We start from the raw sequence: 18,372 nt of genomic DNA, 5'->3' as shown, positions 1-18,372 counted from the left end.
GGGGCGCGGCAAGGCAAGGCGGGCGGCCCCACCCTCCCAGGGCACCATGAGGCCGATGCGGATGCGGATGCGTGATGCGGGAGACCTGGTTCATGTCCCTGCCGTGCTCACAGCAGGAGCCGGGCCTGGGCGTGGCCGCTCCGGGCTCCGCCCCCTTCCCAGACCAGAGACAGCACCACGGGCAGCCCCGGGGTGCAACAGGAGGGCCAGGGATAAAGGAGATGAGAAGGGAGGTGTGGGGGAGCCCGTGGCCCCCAGGCAGCGGCCCTCATTCCTCCCTGGGGTGCGTGTGGCAAAGGTCTGGGCATTGGCATCACCTCCTGGAACTTCCCTGGGAGAAGACCCCTCAGAACCCCTCCCCAGACCCCTCCCCAGACCCCCTTCTTTTCTCTTTCCACCCCCAGTGCCTCCGACCATTGAGCAGGGGACAGAAGACACAGGGACCCTGGTACGCAGGTCTGGGGAGCTGGTGACCATGGCGTGCCCTGTCCGGGGCTCTCCACCCATCCGCGTGAGCTGGCTCAAGGACGGCCTGCCCCTCCCGCTCTCCCAGCGCACCCACCTCCTCGGCTCCGGCCGCATCCTCCGGTAAGGGAGCAGCTCCTGCACCCGCTGGGCAGAGGGTCACAGGCCCCAGACACAGTCTTCCAGCAGCTTGGGCTTGTGGACCTAAAAATAAAAGGCTTTCAAAGTGAGAAGCAACGAGCATTCGGGAGATCAATAAGAATAGCCACTTGGGACTCATTAGTTCAGGCAGAAGCCCAAAGAGTGTTGCCATTTGGGGACAAGGGTGGGGGGTACCTATGCGAAAGGGCAGGGGACAATTGTATCAACAGAAGGAAGGCACTCCTGTTGGCACGGAGAACATAGCGACATTAATTCCGAACAATGTTTTCACTTTTCAGTCCAGCCGCTGTCATAACCGCTTTCTCGTTATCTTTGCAAACAGTTGTTTGGGACACACTCTCTTGCCCTAGGCCCGGTCCAGAGGTCATTTTGCCCCATTCGAACATTCCAAAGATTCGAGGCAGAAGATATGCCAGGCCGGTCCTCCGACGAGGCAGCGCCCGCTCGATTTTAAAGTGGTTCCGTTTATATTATTGTTTACAGGCTTAAAAACACATCTGTATGGTCGTTAGAGTAAAAACAATGCAAGTAGACAGAGGTTTCTGATGAGGAAAGGGAGAGGACCGCACCCCCAAATGCAACTCCAGAGATGAAAGGGGCCTCTCTGCCCTTCGGCTCTCACAGCCGGATGAGGGGGGCACGGATCCAGGGGACGCCGTCTGCTCGCACCCGGCTCCGCCTGGCCCGGGGTGGCGGACAGCAGGGAGAGCTCCCTGCAGGACGGTCCATGAGCAGAGTCAGCAGCGTTTGCGGGTCCTCCCAGTTCCAGGGCCAGTTTCAGGCCCTGAGAGAGAGAGAGAGCAGTGAGCAAGATAGAGCCCTCGCCCCCGCCGCTGCAGGGGGCGCGGCGGATGGAAAAGGAACAGACAGGGAAATGAAATCTCACAAGGGACGTGTGCTCTGAAAACCAGAGTAAGAGGAGGGGCGGGCGGCGGCGGCGGAGGGTGCTGTGTCGGGCGGTCGGTCGGAAAGGCACTGAGATCCGGTGGAAGGAGGCGAGAAGGCAGGGTGACTGGATTCCGGGAGGCAGAGAGCATCCGGGCAGAGGGGCGAGCAGGTGCCGGGCCCGAGGTGGCCAGCGCCTTCGCCTGTAAGAAACAGAGTGGGGAGGGGAGAGGGTCAGATGACACTGGACCTCTTAAGTCCTTGGAAAGACTTGGGTTTTCCTAAGGAGAGCTGGATTCGCCTGGGAGGGTTTTCAGCAGAAAAGCACCATGATGTGACTTACATTTTTTTTTAATTATGGTAAAATACACATAATATAAAATTTACAGTTTTAACCATTTTTAAGGACAGAATGGCATTAAGTACTGCTGTGCGACCATCCCCACCATCCCTCTCCGGAACTTTTCATCTTCCCAAACTGAAACTCTGTCCCCATTAAATACGCGCTCCCCAGCCCCTCCCCCAGCCCCTGGCACCCAGCATTCTACTTCCTGTCTATTCATCTTTTTGTGGCTGGCTGACTTCACTTAATGCGATGTTCTTGAAGTCCATCCACGTTGTAGCAGGTGTCAGAATTTCCTTCCTTTTTAAGGCCGAATAATATTCCACGGTGTGGATGGGCCACATTTTGCTTCTCCATCCGTTGGTTGGCGGGCAGCTGGACTGCGTCCGCCTTTGGCCATCATGAATGTTTGTTGGTGTACAAACATCTCTGAGTCTTTGCTTTCAATTCTTTTGGGTTGCGGCTGAGGTTTTTAGATGATGTTTCTGGCTGCTGCGGGGCCCAGGGCAGAGCAGGGAAGGCAGGTGGGGCCTGGGTCAGAGCCAGGTGGTGGAGGTGGCAAGTGATGAGAGACGGGGGGAGCCGAGCCTCTACCCGGGCACCTGGAAGGCGGGGATGGGTTCACGGCGTGAGGGGCGGGTTCCGTTTGAGCATGTCGGGTTTGAGAGGCTCTCAGACATCCAGGCAGGATGGCAGCCAGGCATCTGTTACTCCGCTTGGGGGTTCAGGAGATGGACCTTTGGGGGTTGTCATTGAACAGGTAGTATGGGGAGTCAGGCAGGGCTGGGAGCAGGGAGTCTGGGACTTTATCCTGGGGGTGCGGGGGAGCCAGGAAAGGAGGTTAAGCAGAGGCTGGACTTGGTCAAGTTCGCATTTCGGAGCTGCCCATGTGAGGGACAAGCCTTTGAGCGACAGGATGGAAAAGAGGAGAGACCTTTTCCACTGAGGCCCTTCCCTCTCTCTCTCTGCCCTCTCTCTCGAGGGGTTCAGGATTTCCCAGGTGCAGTTGGCAGATTCCGGCACCTTCACCTGTGTGGCTGCGAGCCCAGCTGGCGTGGCCGACAGAAACGTGACCTTGCAGGTGCATGGTAAGGAGCAAAGGAGCGGCATAACCCCGGCCTCTGGCCCTGGGGTGTGAGAATCAGGGCCTTGTGGGCAAACGCAGGGACTCTGTCCGATCCGGTCAGCTGCTTATTCATTCATGTCACAAGTGGTCATTGGACACTGGTGTGCCAGGGCTTTGCCAGGCACCGGGATAGGGCAGTGAGCAGAGGTGACCCTTGCCACCAGGAGGTCAGGGCAGGAAGCCACTTTGTAAAGAGACAATCACAATACCAAGTGACTCGTGCCACCAGGGGAAGGAGAGTGTGCTGTGGGAGCACCGAGGAGGGTGCTTCGCCTGGGTTCAGGGAGGACTTCCTGGAGGAGGTGAGTGAGGTCTAAGCTGAGAATTGGGAATGAAACGACTTACGCCCACTCTCTCTCCCCGAACAGTGCCGCCGGTCCTGGAGCCGGCAGAGTTCCAGAATGACGTCGCAGTGGTCCGCGGCTCCCCGGTGGTCCTCCCCTGTGAAGCCCAGGGCAGCCCCCCGCCCCTAGTATCGTGGATGAAGGATGGGGAGCCTTTGTTGCCTCAGAGCCTCGAACAGGGGCCTGGCCTGCAACTGGAGACAGTGGAAGCTGAGGACTCGGGGACCTACTCCTGCGTGGCCGCGAGCGAGGCAGGGGAAGCGAGGAGGCACTTCCAGCTGACAGTGATGGGTGGGTCCTCAGCCCCCAGCAGCCCCTGTCCTGGGCCTCGGAGGGCAGGGTGGGCCTCTGGGGCCGATGCAGAGGGCGGTGAGCGAGGGGAGAGGCCTGGAGGCCTGGCCTCGGGGGACCGGCGGCTGGGATGTTTCATTCTCCTGGGGTTGTGCTCCTCGGTGCCCCCCAGCCATGTAAAGCAGGGACAAAACCACCGAAATCGGGGGGCAGAGCCCCCCGTCTAGAACACAGGATTTTGCCAGTGTTCTGCTGCATTAGAAAAATTCGTCAATCGTGCTCTCCCCTCCATACTGTGTCTTTGTCGGTTTTAAGCAGAAATAATTGTCCCGGGCAGAGGCGCCCATGGATTCTCTTGTTCTTAGCCTCATCCGCCGCCCCCCGCCCCAGTCCCCACCTGCCCGTATGTGACCCCGGCTGCTGCCAGCATCTGGATGGTGGGAAAGTGCTCTGGCCGCAGCCCCCACAGCTGACCCGGGGCACGGCGTTTTGTAGACCCCCCCCACATCGAGGACTCAGGCCATCCTGCAGAGCTGCTACTGCCCCCCGGTGCCCCCTTGGAGCTCCGCTGTGATGCCCGGGGCACCCCTTCGCCCAACATCACCTGGCATAAGGACGGGCAGCCCCTGAGCAGCCGGGACGGAAAGGGAGCTGGGCGGCTGCTCCTGGTGGAGGCTGTGCAGGTGCGGCGGTCCTGCCTGCTGTGGGAGGCATCTGGGGAGGGGAGGGGGGAAGGGGAGGGACCCAGCAGCACCTTGCAAAGTTTGGTGGGGTGAGGATGTGGAGATGACCCATATGGGCCATGCCCTTGGAGGCTCCCGGCCCTGTCTGATGCAGGCTGATGCAGAAACCAGATAACTCACAGCCCAGCCAGAGGAGGGCTGGTGCAGTCCGCAGGGACTTCCTGCCGGAGGCAGGCTTTGCCCGAGCCCTAAAGCAAGGGTGAGACAGAAATAGAGGAGAAACATTCCAGAGAAGGGAATGGGTTGACTAAAAAGCAGAATGCCAGGCTCAGCAGGGGCCTTAGCTGTGAAGGAAGGGAACCAGGAGAGGAGGTGGGCAGGTGGGGGCCAGAGGCAGCTGCTCACCTGCTCCATCCCCAGGTGGGCGATGCTGGGCTGTACACTTGCCTGGCCCAGAGTCCTGCTGGCGAAGTCGAAAAGAGTTTCCGGGTCAGGATTCAAGGTAAGGATGTCGGGGTGGGGGCAGGGGACGGAGGCAGGGTGGGACCTGCAGGGGTGGGTCCATCTCTCATGCCTTCTCTGCCCACCCCCAGCACCTCCACACATTATCGGGCCCCGAGGCCCCCGCTCCGTGGTTGGCCTGGCCCCGGGGCAGCTGGTTCTAGAGTGCTCGGTGGAGGCAGATCCGGCCCCTGAGATTGAGTGGCACCGAGATGGCATCCTGCTGCAGGTGGGTGCCAGGCCGGGGACCCAGGGGCACCTCCCTCTGACCCTGACCAGACTGGACCCCAGGTGCTGAGGGTCTGCTCTGCGCCAGCATCTTGCGTACCTGCTCTCCCCACGTTCCCTGTCCCTATCATTGTTGCCACTCCATGCCATGGACAGGGACACAGGCAAGGCTGAGATTCGCACGTAGGACCCCTGAGGCAGATCTGCGTTCTTCCCATCGTAACTTCCGGCTGCACTTAGTGGCCGTGTGACCCGGGGCCAGTTACTGAGGCGCTCTGCGCTCAGCCCTGGAAGGGGAGGCTCGCTGCTGTGGACCCCACGATTGTAGCTCTCCTGGTGGGAGCTCAGCTCCTGATCTGAGCATAAGCCCCCTCTGCGACCTCCGCGACAGACAGACGGAGCTCCCGGGCGGGTGCCGTCTCGGTCTCCCAGGGGCGCCCGCCGTCCGGCCCCACCGGTTCCTTGGTCCCCCTCAGCTGGTGCCTGGGGACTGGCCTGGCCCTGCCCAGTGCTGACGAGGGTCCCTCCGCCCTGGGGGGCTCTACAGGCGGATGCCCACACCCAGTTCCCAGAGCAGGGTAGATTCCTCCAGCTGCAGGCCCTGAGCACGGCCGACGGCGGCGACTACAGCTGCACCGCCCGCAACCCCGCGGGCAGCACCAGTGTGGCCTTCCGTGTGGAGATCCACAGTGAGTGGGCCCGCCCCCAGTCTCCCCGCCCACCGCCTGCGGAGCGGCAGGCCCCCAGCACCCGCTCCCTCTGTGCCCCCCTCCAGCGGTGCCCACCATTCAGCCGGGACCAGCTGCAGTGAACGCCTCTGTGAACCAGACAGCCGTACTGCCCTGCCAGGTCGACGGTGCGCCCCCGCCCCTGGTGAGCTGGCGGAAAGACGGGGCCCCCCTGGATTCTGGGAGCCCCAGGTGAGAGCTGGAAGGGGAGGGCATTGGGGAGGGTCTCAGGTACCTCTTCGTGGGTTGTAAATAGAAACCCACCTGGGCAGTTGGAGCAGAAGGTGACTATCACCTGGACCTGGGTCCTCTTAGTACCCAAGGACGGACAAGCCTACTTGTTCGAGAACCCCTGGTGGTTATCTGTCTATTTGGTTTGACCCTTGGCTGCTGATCTCTGTTACTGCGAATGCTGGCTTTATGCCTCTCTCTCTCTCTCTCTCTCTCTCTCTCTCTCTCTCTCTCTCTCTCTCTCTTTCACTCTCTCTCTCTCTCTCTCTCTCTCTCTCTCTCTCTCACACACACACACACACACACACACAATTTTCTATACTTTCTTTCTTTGTGAACATGGCAGAGAAGCCTCCCTTCTTTTGGCAGTCAAATTAGAGCTCCTCAGTTCACACAACCTGCAGAGCCCTGAGCACTGTCTGTGAAGCCCAGATCAAAATTCTCAGGGCAGAGAATTCCATTGGCCCCGCCTGAGTGATGTGTTCCTCCCCAGTCCAATCAGCTGCGGCTGGGGGCGGGGTTACACAGACAGACATGGCCCTTGGGAAGGGGTTAGTTCTCAGATCTAGGAGCCATTCTCAGAAAGGTGGGGGTGCTGCTGCCTGCTGACTCTTAGGGAGAGGCTGGCCCAGATGGGAACACGGGAGGCCCGGAAGCAGCCCCTCTCAACCTTTCTGATGCTGGCTTGGGGTGCGGGTTGCTACCCATGGCTGTGACCACATTAACCTCCGCCTCACGAGAGTAGGACTCCTGAGTTAGCACCCTCTTGCTGGGAAAGCAAGAGGCACCAGGGGCCCAGCCTCCTCGCAGGGTGTTGCTGGTCTGCTGGTCTCCATGGCAACCCCTCCTTCCATTCCAGGTTGCAGGTTCTGCCCGAGGGCTCCCTGAGGATCCAGCCAGTCCTTGCCCAGGACGCTGGCCACTACCTCTGCCTGGCGGCCAACTCTGCAGGCTCCGATCGGCAAGGCCGTGACCTCCGGGTCTTCGGTAGGTGAACAGGGAAGGTGTGCATTTTCCTTGCCTTCAGCACTTCCCTCTGCCTGGGCCAGGCCCAGACTCGTTTCTGGGTCATTCTAGCTGTCAGGAGCCAAGAGCAATGGCCTCCAAATGTTTTTGACCGTGAAGCTCGTTAATAGAAAGTTTCCAGCATCACACTCAAAAGATGCATATTTATTTTCTGTATATATTACATCCACTTACTTCTATGCTATCATATTGAGTGAGTGATAAAACACATAAAAGATGTCAAACATTTGCAAGGATGAGATTCAGAATCACTGAACCGGGGACTGCGATCTGCTGTTCCCACTCCATTCATCACCTCGGTGGAGGCCGTGATGGGGGCCCTGGCCTCGGGCAGGCTGCTGGGGCCTCATCCCAGGGGAGATGCTTAGGGGGATGCCAGCCTCAGGGGTGCGCAAAGGCCCCATCGCCCTGTGTTTGGGAGCCTGCCGGGAGATCGCCTGCCTCCTCTCTGCCTGCCCCATCCGGTACCCTGACTCCTGACCACTGCTCTCTCCCCAGAGCCTCCCGCCATCGCCCCCAGCCCCTCCAACCTGACGCTGACTGCCCACACGCCTGCCTCACTGCCCTGTGAGGTCAGCGGCTCCCCCAAGCCCCTCGTGGTCTGGTGGAAGGATGGACAGAAGCTGGACTTGCGCCTGCAGCAGGGCGCCTACCGGTACTCAGCTGGTCCTGTTGGTCTTATGAGACGCTTGGGGTGGGGGTGGGGGGCGGGGAAGGGCATGACCGACTCACAGAGGGGAGCCCAGGTCAAAAACGAGGCAGGAATGTGCTCAGGGTCTCGGCGAAGCCAGCACCAGAACGTGTGTCCCCACCTCACTGGGCCAGGAGGCTCTTTACGCCGAGATGCCTGGCAGGGCGTGGGGGCATTTGGGACGTACAGCCCGACAGAAGATACGTGGCCTTTAAAACCACACCAGTCACCGTTTACAGACAAGTGTGGAAAGCCCGAGTTCATGCTGGCCGAGCCTGGAGCCCTGGCGCCTGCAGGAGCCCCGGTCTCCCCGCTTCTCACACGTAGCCGATCACGGCAAGATCATGGGAGCATTAAAGGAGCCGGTGCACCGGTGAATCCACCGATCGCTCGGCGTGTTGGGTGCTCGGAGCTTTATGGCTAAAGCACGTGTTCAAAGACACAAGCGGTTCTGACCAAGGATCTGGATGTCACTATTAGAGAAGTTACGAGGGACGGTGACTGTGGGGAACGTGGGTTACAGAGAAACGGGGGTGCAAATGGAGATCGCCCTCGAACAGCTAGACCTATGGAGGTAGAAACTTCTAGAAGGAATGCCTAGAGTCAGGGCTGGGAGCCAGAGATAGGAAAGGGGAATGGTGGTGAGACACCCCTCCCTTCCAGACCCCCAGACAGGGAGGCTGGGGCTGGCTGGTCTCAGGTCAGCCAGGCCGGTCACTTCGCAGCCCCACCGTCTGTCCGTCTGTCTGTCCCAGGCTCCTGCCCGCCAATGCCCTGCTCCTCGCAGCCCCCGGCCCTCAGGACTCAGCCCAGTTTGAGTGCGTAGCGAGCAACGAGGTGGGCGAGGCCCGAAGGCTCTACCGGGTGACTGTCCTCGGTGAGTCGGAGCCGAGGGAGAAGCGGGATGTGGTCACACCTCTCTGTCCCGTGTGCGCTCCACCTGTGCGCCTGTGCACCTGGGCGGACGTGAGCCGTTCCCTCTGGGAACTGCCCGCCCTGCATGGACCACCTCCTGCAGGAGGCCCTCTCTGATCCCGCCCTACCCACGCTGACCTAACCCTGGCTCCAGCACGGTTCCTGGCATGTGGGGGTTCGAAGGAGAGTCCTCTCCTCAATCCAGAATGTTCTAAACCCAAATCTGACCTTATTGTCACCCTGGTTGCATTCTCTCCCTACACCGCCCATTACCCTCAGGACAGAATGCAAGGCGTCACCTGGGCCCACCGGTCCCCTGCGGGCTGGCTCCGCCGACCCCCACCCCAGGTTCCACCTACCCCTTGGCCCGCCTCACCCTGGGACCCAGTAACGTTGGCTAGCTTTTTGTTCCTCGCCTCTGGGCCTTCGCGTGCTGTTCCCTCCACCGCAAACACTGTTCCCTCCGCCCAGCCCACATCTGCTTCCCCATCTGCTCACAGGCTGCACGCCACTCTGCCCTCCTGCCCGGAGCCCTCACCGCTCCCTTCCCGGGGGGGACACTCCCCGGGGGGCCCGGCTGCTGTCTCTACAGAAGCCGCTTCCCCACGACTCCCTTGCCCAGCAGGGAACATCTCCTGAGAGAGAGAGCGTGACTTCTCTCTCTGTCACACCTCCCCCCCGGCCCCCCCGTCACAAATGTCACGCGGGGTCCGCGTTTACGGTTTTCACCCGCCCGGCCCGCCGGGGCCTCGCGTCCCCCGAAGGCCTTGGTGGGGGCCTCACGCCCGCTCTCGCGTTTCAGTACCTCCCACCATTGCCGACGACCAGACGGACTTCACTGTGACCCAGCTGGCGCCCGTGGTGCTCACGTGCCACAGCGTGGGCGTGCCGGCCCCGCTGGTGTCCTGGAGGAAGGCGGGCACCCGGCTCGGGGTGCGGGGCAACGGCTATCGTGTCTTGCCGTCAGGTAGGAACGGGGACCACGGAGAGCCGCTGCCGCGGGGACCAAGGGCGCTGGGCGCACCGCCCCCCCCCCCCGGGACCATGTGGGGGAGCAAGACGCAGGTTCCGCCCGGTGCGACCCGGGAGCAGCCCCTCGCCGTGCCTCAGTGTCCCGTCCGTCCGTAGCGCGGGAGCGTTGCTGTTTCAGCTCAGCAGAAGGAGAAGGGATGTCCCTTAGGCTGAAATTACGCTTCTCTTAGTATTTGGGTGCTGAGAGTTTCTTTCGTGAAGTTAAGGTGATCGGAGATGGTGACTTTTAAAAATGTGTTTATCAAAATGAAAGCTGGCAACTTTACGGGGATTCAGATGAAATCTATTTTGTCGGTTAATCAGTAAGGTCCTAGAGGCTGAGACCCACTGGCCAGGCCTATGGTTTTCAAACCCTCCTGACGCCGTGGACACCTTCCCTCTGACGGGTGGCCACAGGGAGGCCCCACGTGTAAAACGGCTGAGGTTCCAGTTCCAGCTGGGGGTAGGGTGGGGGCCGCGGGGTGGCAGTCCTCCGTCCCCTTCAGGGCTCCCCAGAGGACAGCTTAGAAACCACTTCGCCCTGAAGGAGGGAGGGCAAAGGGAAGATAGAGGAGGCAGGAATCCAGGAGGCTTCCTGGAGGAGGAGAGTTTTGAGCAGAGTATGGTGAGAATAGCAGAGGGAGGCCTGGGGGACTATGGGTGGGCCAGAGATTCCAGATGGGAAAGTGGCTCATCCTGAAACATCAGGGCCAGAAGGGTCTAGAGACCAACCTGCGTAATTCCTCATTGTACACGGGGGAAACTGAGGCCATAGAGTGGGAGGGACTCGCCCACAGTTACGCTCTGGGTGGGGAGCAGGGGCGTCCCAGGACCCAGGTTCCCCTACACTGCTTACAAACGGGCAGGAGGCAGGCCGAGGGGCCTGGACCAGGGATGCCGGGGTGCGGACGTGTAAGAGCCCAGCTGGCTCCATCCCTGTCCCCTGGTCCCCTCACCCCTCTTCGTGCCCCGCTCCACCCACAGGCGCCCTGGAGATCGGGCAGGTCCTCCCCATCCACGCTGGCCGCTACATCTGCACAGCCCGCAACTCGGCAGGCGTGGCCCACAAACACGTGGCCCTCGCTGTGCAAGGTAGGGTCCCCCGCCCTCCTGGCCAGACAGCCCAGACCCGTGGGGCAGGGAGCGGGTGCAGAGCTAGAAGCAGGCGGGGCTGGGGACGGAGGTGAAAATAGAGGCCCCAGACCTGCCTCTGGTCTCGCTCTCCGATGGGGCCCCACCGGCCTCTTCCGTGCCCAGGTTTCTGGAACCCCCGTTTCCTTCGGTGACTTTTCTCTTAGAGGCCCCCTGGGTAGAGGGGCCTGGGTGTGAAGCCATCCGCAGGGACCTCTGGAGCCCGTTTCTTTGCAGCCTCCCCTGTGGTGAAGCCACTGCCTAGCACGGTTCGGGCTATGGTGGGGGCGGAGGTGCTGCTGCCTTGCGAGGCCTCGGGTGTCCCACGGCCAGGCATCACCTGGCAGAAGGAGGGGCTCAGCATCCCAACAGGTGAGTCTCGCTGAGGCTAGTGCTGGAGGGAGGATGACCGTATGGGCCTGGGGTCCTCCTTCCTGCCGGTCCTTCCCCCTTCCTCCTTCCACAGCCCAGAGCCCGGGAGTCTGCCTGAGCGCTCGGTGGCTCGGTTGGGAGATCAGGGAGGGACAGCCTGGCTGGGCTCTGGGTCCACTTCTGCACTGACTCTGTCCCCGCCATCACTCTGTGGCCACAGCGAGTCCCGTGCTGCTCTCCTGCCCACCTTGGGGTTCTGTTGCCCCACCCACTGGCCCCTCCCCACTTCCTCCACCCAATCCAGGAGCGGGTACCCAGGTTCTGCCCAGCGGGCAGCTGCAGATTGTCCGCGCCAGCCCAGAGGATGCTGGGAACTACTTTTGCATCGCCCAGAACAACGTGGGCAGCTCCGTGGGCAAAACTCGGCTGGTGGTGCAAGGTGGGAGCATGCAGGGGTCCAGGGTGCACCTGGCGAGCGGGGGCGGGGCAGGGTGCACCTGGTGAGCCGGGCTTGAGGCCCCAGAGAGCCCCTCCCTTCCCTGCCGGGCTCCAGCCCAGGTGGGGCACGTCCCCGCGCCCTCCCCACCCCAGCCCTGCTGTGGGTCTAGAAGGAATTGAGGGGCAATCCTCGTCTCCCGTTTTGTGCACAAGTCTGGCTTCAGACGATAGCCGCAGTCCCTCTGCCTCCCCGGCCCCTCAAGGGACACTGGTCCGGTCCTCCCTTGTTCATTTCTGGCTTTCCAGGAGCAGTGGCCATTTGTGTCCCTTCTACACAAACATGAAATTAAATGTGTCCTTCCCTGAGTTTGACCAATCATTGACTTCGGAGAGACAGGAAGTGCCACTGGCCCCAAATGCGCCGGGCTCCCGGGAGTGCTCAGTGTGGGCCCGACCTGCCTGGACCCTGGCGTCTGCTCGGGCGGCTGTGACAGTGGGCCGGCCCCGTGGCTGCCTGTGTACGGCTGGGGTCAGACTTTGCTTATGAGCCCAGGGAGGGCTGCCGGCTCCATGCGTCCTCCAAAGTCTCCTTGTCCAGCGAGGTCCTCCTCCCTGTGTGTCCATCCGGTGGCCTGCACTCTGCCCAGAGGAGGGGCACGCGGGGGCTTCGTGGTCCTGGACGCCGGCCGACAGCTGGGATCGGCGCCCACGGGGGGCCCGGCTAGGGAGGCCTCTGTCCCGGAGCTTTAGCGTGTGTGTTTGCACGTGTGTGTAACGGTGTCACCCTGTCACAGCTTTAGCAGAGTCCCCCCGCCGTCCAGACCATGGGCAGTGGCCTGTGACCAGGTTGCCAGTGGGAGCAGCAGATGGGGGTGGAGAAAGGGACTGAGGGGCAGGCCGAGGCCACCGGGGCAGCGACCGCCCCAGTTCCTGAGTGGACCTCCCTGTCCCCACAGTCCCTCCCGTGATTGAGGCTGGCCTCCCTGACCTGTCCACCACCGAAGGCTCCCACGCCCTCTTGCCCTGTGTGGCCAGTGGCAGCCCCGAGCCTGACATCACCTGGGAAAAAGACGGCCACCCTGTGTCTGGAACCGAGGGCAAGTTCACCGTCCAGCCCTCCGGGGAGCTGCTGGTGAAGAACTCGGAGGTGAGGCTCTGAGCCCACGGAGCACAGAGGGGAATCGGAGTAACAAGGGGAGCAGCCACCGTCCGCTGGGCTCCCCGTTTGTCATGCTCCGTGCTGAGCCCTGTGCAGCTTTCAGCCACAGGAACCCGGGGAAATGGGTATTACTGTCCCAGAGCACAGATGGGGAAACCGAGGCTCAGAGTGGACCCCGTGTTCCCAAGACACACTGGTGCCGAGAGACAGAACCAAGGTCTGAACCTGGAGCGCCATGATGAGTTCCCAGGGGAGGGGAGGAGCCCGGACTGGGCCAGGGATGTGGCGATGACTTGGTGTCCCAGGTTGCACCCGGTCGATGTTGACCTGAGCCAGAGGAGTGGGCGGGACCCCGGCCCCCTTCCTCGTCAGCACTTATCAGATTCCGTAATTGCGAAATGGGCCGCTCTCCAGAAGCACCTGCGGCCGCTCGGCGGGCGCACCCGGAGAGGGTCACGGGGCCCTCGGACCCTGCCGCTCAGGAGGCCGGGGGTGCCGTGTTGAGTGCACCGGCCCCGCTGGAATTCTCCTCTAGGAGGAGCCGCCAGGAGCGGGGGCTGCCTCAGGGACACCGTGAGCACAAATGAGCTGATACAGCACCACCTTCGAGCGTGGGGCCGGGCGCTAGTGGCTGCTCGGTAGATGGTGACCGTCACGATGGCCCGGTCAGGGCCTAGGTTCCGAACGTGCAGAGCCATTGGAGGGAAGGCTGGGGGGCGTGCCGTGGTGAAGCCGAGCCACGTGCTAGCTGTGCGACCTGCAGGAGAGTGGGTCCTGGGGACGTGGTGGCCCATGCTGGGCATGGGGACCGTTCTCAGCCTGACCCGTCCCTTTGCCTACAGAGCCAGGATGCCGGCACCTACACCTGCATTGCCGAGAACCCCGCGGGCCGTGCCCGCCGCCGCATACACCTCACCGTCCTGGCACTGCCTGCCTTCACCACCCTGCCCGGGGACCGCAGCCTGCGCCTCGGGGACAGGCTGTGGCTTCGCTGTGTGGCCCGGGGCAGCCCTACCCCCCGCATTGGCTGGACCGTCAATGACCGGCCAGTCACAGGTCGGGGCCTGTTGGGGAGCCAGTGCACAGGGGCCCGGGACCCTGGGAGGCGGAGGGGGGCAGGCAGGTGGGGAGCCCCACTCCAGTGAAGAGGAAGTGGGTGTTCATCGCTGCTGTGGGTTCTGGGTCTCCGGACTTGGCCTGGTGCAGGGGAACGAGGTAAACCCACATGCGGCCACATGTGACCAGTCACATGTCGGGCCCTGGCAAGAAGCCACCTGTGACAAGAGACCTCGGGACCGGGAGGGGGGCCCGTGTTCCAGCCCAGCGCTGCTGCCCCCATGTGGGCCTCTCAACAAACCTCTTTCCTGGGGGGCTCTGTCTCCCCACCTGGGTCCCAGGTGCTATTTAGAGAGGCACAGGGCTTGCAGGATATATAGTAGTGCCCAGGAAATGTCTGCTAAGTGCTAAAATGCAGTCAAATCACTGCAAAATGATATTTCCAGAGCCCCCTAAACCCGTGACGAGGCTTCACCCCAACTCTTCCCGGGTTGGAGGCTTGGGCGAGGGGTTTGGCCTCCCTGAGTCCATCTTCTTCACCTGAAAATGGAGACAGCAGGAGTCCCGAGGGCAGAGCGATTCAATTCAGCAGGTGCACGTTAACAGGCTCCCAGAGACCTACCCTTGCCCACTCGCCAAGCTCAGTGCGGACGTGAAACCGAGGAAAGGCAGGTTCTTCAGCCACGCCCTCCGATGTGGCCTGCGCCTCCCCCGGGTCGGCTTCCACTGAGGAGAAGGGGCCCCTGTTTCCTCTGTCTTTACTGAGCACCGGCCGGGGCCCCAGGCCTGAGTTGAGCATTCAGGGCAGGAGGTCCCTGGCACCCTGGGCTCAGAGTCCTCTGGGATGTCTCTTCCTCTGCCACAGAGGGGGTGTCCGAAGAGGACGGGGGCAGCATGCTGCAGCGGGCGGCAGTCACCAGAGAGGACAGCGGGACCTACGTCTGCTGGGCCGAGAACAGAGTGGGCCGCGTGCAGGCGGTCAGCTTCGTCCACGTGAAGGGTAGGGCGTGGGCCATCTGGCCTTTCACTCAAGACCTCTGCTGAACTCCCATTTATTGTTTTTTCTATGAAAATCTATGGAACTAGCCTCCCGACCTCTAAACTAGTACTTCTCCACCCTGGCTGTGCGTCAGAACCCCCTGGGACTTGATAAAATGCTGAGGCCCGGGTTCCACCCCCGACTCAGCAAACCGGCCTCAGCATCGGTATTTTTTTTTTTACACTCCCCAGGTGAGCCAGCCGCAGGTAGAATTGAGACCCGACCCGCTGGCCTGTGTCACTACTCTCAGCTGAGCGGTGCCAGTGCGGGAGGCAGGCACGGGGCCCAGGGCACTCTGGCGGAAACACGCACGGAGCTGGCCAGCCTCCCCGTTGTCCCCCCGCTCCACCTGGCGCAGCACAGTCACCCTCGGTGACACCATGACTTAGTTTGCTCAGCTTCGGGATGGGTGGTGTGGGGCTCCATGGGGGCCGCTGAGCAGCCCAAAGCACCAGGACGCGGCTTCAGCTGTTGGTGGATTCAAGCTCAGGAAGCCGGGGAGAATGGAGACTGGCGTGAGCGTCCAAGAGCGGTTAAAGATTTGCGTGAAATGAGAGTCACCCAGTGTTGTTGGGTCCAACAGAGGTGTTCTAATGATCACATGGTCCTCGCTCTCGAGTGCCCAGCAGGGACCCCACAGCTGGGGCAGCCTGTCCGTGAGAGCGTGTGAGCTCACATGATGCTCATAACGCCGCCTTCGCGCCCCGGCCTGTCTCGGGCATCGCTAATCGATCACAGGGTGCCCGGCAGGTACCCCGCAGCTGGGGCAGTCTGTCCGTGAGAGCGCATGAGCTCACATGATGCTCATAACGGCCCGTCTCAGGCATCACTAATCGATCACAGCACTATTCCCGCTCTGCTTCGAATCCCACTCAGCACAGGGTTCCTGGCGGCCGCTGCCAGTCTGTTTCACTTGACCCCGTGACTGACACGGAGGCCGTTTGCCATCCCTGCTGCGCTGACTGCACAGGCATGCTGGACCAGCAGGAGCCTCTGTAGGCCCCTGGGGTCTGGTGGACAGGCCTTTGGGGACAGGATCATGGGAGGCCGAGCCTGAAGGGAACTTCCTTTTCGACTCTTTGTCTGGTGTCACCTTGTGCAGAGGCTCCTGTCCTGCAAGGGGAGGCCTTGTCCTACCTGGTGGAACCTGTAGGGGGCAGCATCCGTCTGGACTGTGTGGTCCACGGAGACCCGGCGCCCAGCATCCGCTGGATCAAAGACGGCCTTCCACTGCCAGGCAGCCGTCTCCGGCACTGGCTGCAGAATGGCTCGCTGACCATCCACAGGACAAAGGCAAGGAGGGGTCTGGCGCCTTGGGCGGGGGGAGGGGAATCCGGGATACCCTAGGCGCTTTGTGTTGCTCGAGGGGTCTCTAGGTTGGCACCGTCCTCTGTGGTCTGCGAAGCACTTTCCTGGCCATCGCCCAGAGATTCTCACCGCCCCCCGCCGCCCCTGTCCCCCCCCCCCAGGCCAGTGACTTAACTTCTCTGCGCCTCACTTACCCCACCCATTCAGGGGGCTAGTGATTGTCATTAGTAACAACCCCATAGAGTGCCCCATTTTACAGAGGAAGACTCTGAGGCTCAGAGAGGCCCACAAGCAGTAAGCGCCCAAGGCAGGACCACACCCCAGCTCTCCTGACTCCTACTCCACACTGCTCCAAATTCCCAGGCCCTGGGGCAGCAGCCCCCCCCCCACCCCCCTTTCCGTGTCCCAAGTCCCAGTGGTCATGCAGAAATGCACGACTCAGTCCTTCAAGCCCGTCTCAGAGCTCCTTGCCTGTGTGGGAGCCTGTCTCCAGAGGGCCCTAACCATGGGACTGGCGAGCGGAGCGGCGGTATCAGTCACAGCGGCACCAACAACGGCTGCCATGCCCTGAGCGTTTACCGTGGGCCGGGCGCCGGCCTCCCACTTCCTGCGTGGGCCTTAATTTGATGCTGACAGTGATCCATTTTAGAGATGGGGGGAAACCGAGGCTCCAGAAACACAATAACGTCCTGGTAATGGGTTCAGTATAGTAAGCAGTGGAGGCGAGATTCAGCCCCACGTTGGTCTGACCCCCAAATCTGTACTCTTTAACTGGGTGCCCTGCTGCCCCCTGATGGTCCCTTGGGAGCGGTTCCCATGCTGTCCTCTCTGGCGTGGCCTCAGGCTGCCCACAGCTCCATCGCATGGCGGCCAGCGCTGCCGCTTAGAAGTGAGGGCGGTGAGGCCATGACCCCAGTCCCAGGCGTGGAAGGGGCTGGATTCTCTTCGGATGTCTATTGATGCGCCATTGTGATGAGGCCTAGCTGGTTCAGGCTCTGAGCTCCTTCCTGGGGAGATGGGTCTTGCTCCGGTCACCCCTTTCCGTGCCTGGCTGTCCCCAGCTGCTCCCCTGCTCCTCGTCCTCCTCTCTTGAACACCACATCCCTCCTCCCGTGCCCACCTGCAGATGGACGACGCGGGACGCTACCGGTGCCTGGCGGAGAATGAGATGGGTGCAGCGGAGAAAGTGGTGGTCCTCGCGCTGCAGAGTGAGTCTCGGCCTCCCCCGCTCTCGGGCCCTGGGTGGGGACAGCGTGACGGGGGAGCTCGGAGGCAGCCGTGCCTGGCCGTGGCCGGTGGGACCCGGGCTCTGATGAGAACGGAGGGCAGAGAGGCGGGCAGGACCAGGGACCTGGAACTCTTTTACCAATGTGCATTCCAAACCCAGCACTGCAGTCCTGGGGAATGTCCCCGAGGGCAGAATGGGAGTCAGGATCAGAGCTGACAAATACCAGGGACCCAAGAGCCAGGCCTGCAGGGATCATTTATCCAAAACTCAGAAGGATCACTGAGGTCATAGTGACAGCTCTTGGATTTGCCAAGCAGCTTGGAGTTTACAAACCGCTATTTTTGAGCCTCAGGGTAACCCAGAATGTCGCAAAAGACATAAACCCAAACAGGACAAACTCAAAGAAGTCTTCACCGAGACGCGTCGCAATCAAACTTGCCAAAAATTAAAGGCAAAGAAGACGAGGCTCCATGAATACGTCTGAGTGTGGCTATGGAGTAGTCAAAGTTGAAGCAGTTCTGGGGGGCGATCAGGAAAGGCCGTTCCGGTGGGGTGACATTTACATTGTGATCTGAATGACGGGAAGGAGGCAGCCATGTGACAGGCCGGGGTGGTGGGGGACTGTTTGACGCAGGAAGGTCAGCACTGGTGCAAAGGCCCTGAGACAGCAGCGAGCCAAACCGGTCGGTCCTGACGGCTAGGAGGGCGGGTCTGGATGTGGTCCACTCGGGAGTGTTATTGGCTCCGCCATCTGCTCTGCGGCCCTAGGCAAATCGTTTAGTTTCTCTGTAACACTTCTGTTTTCTTGTTAGAATGACAGAACAGGCATCATAAGTAGTCGTGAGGCTTAAATGAAATAATGCATGTAAAATGGGCGTTGGCCCAGTGCCTGACACAGAGTAATTCATCAGTAAATGCCACCTATTATTATGTTTTCCCCAACTTTCGATATTTATTAAGATTTAATTTTCATCTATGGCCATACCACCCTGAACAAGCTGCATCTCACTA

At 61.3% G+C, this 18,372-nt stretch overlaps 1 protein-coding gene across 1 annotated transcript in view; it reads left to right on the top strand.

Moving 5' to 3' along the window:
• HMCN2 (hemicentin 2) overlaps positions 1–18,372 on the top strand; it is a 129,516-nt gene that overhangs the window by 95,516 nt on the left and 15,628 nt on the right. The window contains 20 exon segments of the mRNA XM_036239433.1: positions 405–588; positions 2,846–2,943; positions 3,350–3,616; positions 4,112–4,299; positions 4,720–4,801; positions 4,893–5,029; positions 5,576–5,717; positions 5,804–5,948; positions 6,847–6,974; positions 7,512–7,668; positions 8,460–8,581; positions 9,422–9,586; positions 10,615–10,722; positions 10,999–11,133; positions 11,438–11,572; positions 12,528–12,718; positions 13,573–13,786; positions 14,652–14,786; positions 15,928–16,118; positions 17,260–17,341. Coding sequence (XP_036095326.1) covers positions 405–588; positions 2,846–2,943; positions 3,350–3,616; positions 4,112–4,299; positions 4,720–4,801; positions 4,893–5,029; positions 5,576–5,717; positions 5,804–5,948; positions 6,847–6,974; positions 7,512–7,668; positions 8,460–8,581; positions 9,422–9,586; positions 10,615–10,722; positions 10,999–11,133; positions 11,438–11,572; positions 12,528–12,718; positions 13,573–13,786; positions 14,652–14,786; positions 15,928–16,118; positions 17,260–17,341 — 3,006 coding nt within the window.

Source organism: Rousettus aegyptiacus, unplaced genomic scaffold, assembly GCF_014176215.1.
Source record: "Rousettus aegyptiacus isolate mRouAeg1 unplaced genomic scaffold, mRouAeg1.p scaffold_m13_p_3, whole genome shotgun sequence".
In the NCBI taxonomy this organism is placed as follows: domain Eukaryota; kingdom Metazoa; phylum Chordata; class Mammalia; order Chiroptera; family Pteropodidae; genus Rousettus; species Rousettus aegyptiacus.
The sequence above is the reverse complement of the archived record's forward strand: the minus strand, read 5'-3'. Positions and strand labels throughout refer to the sequence as shown.